The sequence below is a fragment of the Seriola lalandi genome, unplaced genomic scaffold, assembly GCF_002814215.2.
Source record: "Seriola lalandi dorsalis isolate HSWRI2012SDOR001 ecotype SW California unplaced genomic scaffold, Sedor1 jcf7180002054805, whole genome shotgun sequence".
In the NCBI taxonomy this organism is placed as follows: Eukaryota; Metazoa; Chordata; class Actinopteri; order Carangiformes; family Carangidae; genus Seriola; species Seriola lalandi.
Genome location: NW_019525358.1, coordinates 728,783 through 732,812, shown reverse-complemented (window position 1 = coordinate 732,812; position 4,030 = coordinate 728,783). Strand labels below are relative to the sequence as shown.

General features: G+C 38.7%; 1 protein-coding gene across 1 annotated transcript in view; it reads right to left on the bottom strand.

Annotated features, from left to right (window-relative positions):
• Positions 1-1,696: 1,696 nt before the first annotated feature.
• LOC111669674 (A-type voltage-gated potassium channel KCND3-like) overlaps positions 1,697-4,030 on the bottom strand; it is a 69,140-nt gene continuing 66,806 nt past the window's right edge. Inside the window, exon 3 of the mRNA XM_023426072.2 lies at positions 1,697-1,885. Coding sequence (XP_023281840.2) covers positions 1,697-1,885 — 189 coding nt within the window. The remainder of the gene's footprint in view (positions 1,886-4,030) is intronic.

The window sequence follows — 4,030 nt, the reverse complement described above, 5'->3', positions numbered from 1 at the left end:
TGACTGAAAGCAAGAGTGATGGACTGGATGGGAAGGATATAGGCAATTTGCTCATGCATTACCAAACACATTTTTCCATGGTGGTGACAAGTTAAAAAAACAAAAAGGGTGCGAGTAAAAATTGAAGTAGAACATAGTAGTTGGATGGTTGATGTCTGCAAGTGGACGTAAAAAGAAGAGCGTGTCATTTAAAAGTGGCTTGACATTTTTTTTTAAATAAGCTTACCTGCCTTCTTGCCGAGTCAGATGAAAAGATTGATACCACTCTCATGACTGTGCACTAAGTATGGAGCTAGAGCCAGGAGCTAATTAGCTTAGCCTCGCATAAAAACTGAAAGCAGGGGGAAAGCTAACTTTTAAAAAGTTAAACTGCACTACAGTTAGTCTCTAAAGTTTACTAAGTAACGTGTTGTATCTAATTTGTTCAATGCGTACGTGTTTTTTTTTGTTTTTAAAGAAGAAACTGGTTGTTTGGAGAACGCATGGTAACCTCAAATAACTCCCAGTAAAACCACAACGTTTCGTTTTTTACATTTATGTTTGTGTATAAACTAAACAAATGAGATACAACGCATTCATTAGTGACCTTAAAAGTAAAGGTAGGTGTATTTTGGAAGTCTAGACAGAGCCATGCTAACAGTTTCGCCACCGTGTACAGTCTTTATGCTAAGCTAAGCTAAGCTAACTGCCTGGCTTTGGCTCTATACTTCTTGATCTACTGTAATACCTGGCAAGAAAGCCAATAAGTATTTTTTATTCAAAATTAAACAAAAAATTTCTTTAAACTGACTATAGTATATTTACAATGGCTGCTTAGCACCAAACAGCAGACAGACACAATTACTGACTAGCTAACTTACTTTTGCTAGGTGGTCAGAGACACACTTTAAATAAATGGTAATGTTGCTCTGTGTCAGCTGGATGTGTACCTTGGCAAATGTTTGCTAACAAGATTGCCATATCATTTATAAGCTGATAAACAGGTGTGTTTACAGGTCGTTTCTGTTTCCCCCAATCTGCCGAAAAATGTGTTAAATTATTGTAGGTTTAAGATACAAACAAAACAGAAAACCCCAGTTGTTTATCTTTTTAAAAAAAAGAGGTAAGATAGAAAACATGTTGTTTTGTAGGAGCAGGAGTCTGTGAGGGTATAGTGTCCCCCACTGCCTCACTGTTCACTGGTGCAGTTTTGAAGTTTACTGCAGCCTCCTTTAATGCACTAACAGTCTAATTATCACCACAAACTACTGAGCAAGCAAGTAAAGTAAAAACAACCCCTGTTGTCTGAGCTTGCTACTTTCACAGACATGGATTAAATCAAGTCTAGGACTGAGGACAGCTAGGTAAAGTGCTTTGTGTGATTACGCTGATAACACTCGCATGGAGGATTATTGGCGCAACTCCTCTGCTATCACCCCTGCTCTGTATAACAAGAATGTAATGACTCCAACTTCTGCTGCTCTTTTATAGCCTCTAAATGACTTTTAAATTGTCCTTTGCTTAATTATGGAAGTAATTGTTTGTCATTTTGTGTGTGTGTAGATATTAGTGTGTGTGTATTGCAGATGTGGAATTGTTTAGCTTCCAAGCTATTGAGTTGCACTGAACTGAAATAATTAGTAGATGGCTGTTTGACAAGGAACAATATGATTAATCTCTCATACTGAATTACAATCTGCTGACATTTATGTCATTTTTAATGAACACGTTTGAAGTTACTTCCCATCTCGCTACTTTGCTGTTGGTGGTTCTTTGTGTTGAGAGGGTCATTGGTCTTTCTCACCTTCAGCTCCAGCAGTTCGTTGAGCACTCCGTTGCGTTTGCTCTGGAGGAAGGCGTTGGCGCTGCCGGACTTGGCTATTCTTATCCTGGCCAGTCTGGCTTTCTGGGCGTGGGAAGAAGAAGAGGTCGCAGCATCAGACAGGGTGGGCGGGAGGTCAAAGAAGTTGACTAACGCTTTTTTCAGTGGTGTGAATCTGGCAACTCATCACCCAAACTCTGTAGTACTCTTCACAGCTACTACTGTACTGCTTTTACCGTGACAATTTAAGATTTCTACACGACAAAAATTCATGGACACCAAACAGTACACCCATATGTCATTTTTGAACATTTAAGTCCAAAACCACAAGCATTAATGTGCTGCTATAACCGCCCCCACTCTTCTGGGAAATCTCTCCACAAGATTTTGTAACCTGGCTGCAGGCTGCATTTGCTCCCATTCATTCATAAGAGCAGTGGTAATGCGCAATGGGGCCTGACTTGCAATTTGCATACCAGTTTCATACCAGTCGAGGCTCCATGCAGGATACTTAAGTTCTTCCACACCAAACTCTGTAAATAATTTCTGTATGGATCTGGCTTTGCGCTCACGGGGACTGTCATGCTGAACCAAGAAAGGGCCTTCCCCAAACTGTTGCTAAAAATTGGAAGTTCGGTACTGTCTAGAATATCTAAAATACTATAGGATTTTGCATAACTGTAACTGAGGGTCCTAGCCCAAACTATGAAGAACAGGCGGAGCTCAAACATACACGAATATGAGGACAAAAGCCAAAAAAATTTGTTGATTAATCCAGTAATTTTTATTATTTATTATTTATAAAACTTATTTTGCTGGGTATATCTTGGAGTTTTGGACTGTTGGTTGGACAAAAAAGACATCTAAATATTCCACCTTGGGAAATTAGAAACCTGTGTTGTGTGAACATTTTTTCTATTTTATGATTTATATCTAAATATAGATATATACACAAAACGACTGGTTGATTGATTAGGAATAAGAGTTTTTTTTTATCATATGATCTTTTCATTTATCAGATTAAATCAGTAATGAAAATAGTTGTTAGTTGATCTAATGAGGACAGGGGTGTCTGCATACTTTTGTGCCACATACTGCAGAATGGAATAATGAAAAAAAAAAAAACTCACTGAAACAAAACAATAATTTTGATGGGATTTTTTTTATTTTTTATTATTTTTTTTGTGTGTGTGTGTGTGGGTCTTTTTTAGATTACTTTCTCTCTTTCACCATCTTATCTTGTTCCATTGATATCATGTTATTTTAAACTGCTGCTGGTTTTTCATCATAATTTTATGTGGACCCCAGGAAGACTAGCAAACTCAAACTAATGAGGATCCAAATGAATAATGAAGAATATCTCTCTTGAAAGTGCAATTTTTGAAACAAGTTGCAGGGCCCCTCAGTCTAAAGCATTTCAAACTGATCCTTGGGATCAGGGATGCTGCTGAAGATTCAGACTAAACCATGAGTAATCACCATTAATCATCAGAAAATGATAAATAACAAGAACTACGCTGACACTTGGAAAAACATAACATTTGGAAATGTGAAGCCAAATCCACCTGCTGATGTAGTCTGTCAGCGAATGAGACACACAGCTAATGGCTAATGGATGGTTTACTGCATTAGTGGTGTTTCTGCCAATGAGAGGCTGAGGAGTTTATGACAATGCACCTGTGTGCTGAATGTAAAATGAATTCAATTTCAAAGCCAGTTTGCCACCGTCCATCAGTTTATTGCACTCTTAAAAGGACTGGTGGAAACTTTTCTCTCTTCTCTGTGTAGCAAATAGACAAACGATAAATCCTTTAAACAAATAGGAGAACAGAATGGAGACAGAGAGAGACAAACAGGAAATGAGAGAGAAATCCTATTGGCAATTTCTTTAAATGAACAGGATATTGGGACGAGTCCATAACAAACACCCGTTGCCTCGGGTGCTTCTGGACACGTAAGGTGAGAGACTTCTTTAACCTTGTCCTGCTGCTTTCTCTCCCCCCAGTAAATGCATTTCAGAAACAGGAGACAGACGGAGCAATCTCTGCTTCCCAGGCGTGAATCAAAAGTAATGGAATTAGTTTGGATGCCTCAGAAATTGTCCGTCAGACTGTAGGTACCTGTGAATGTGTGAGGAATGCTGGAGACTGAGATGTAATAATAATGATCGTGGATGTACGTGTGCAGTGTGTAAAGTGGAGAGACACAGGAGAGGGGGGGTGGGTGGGT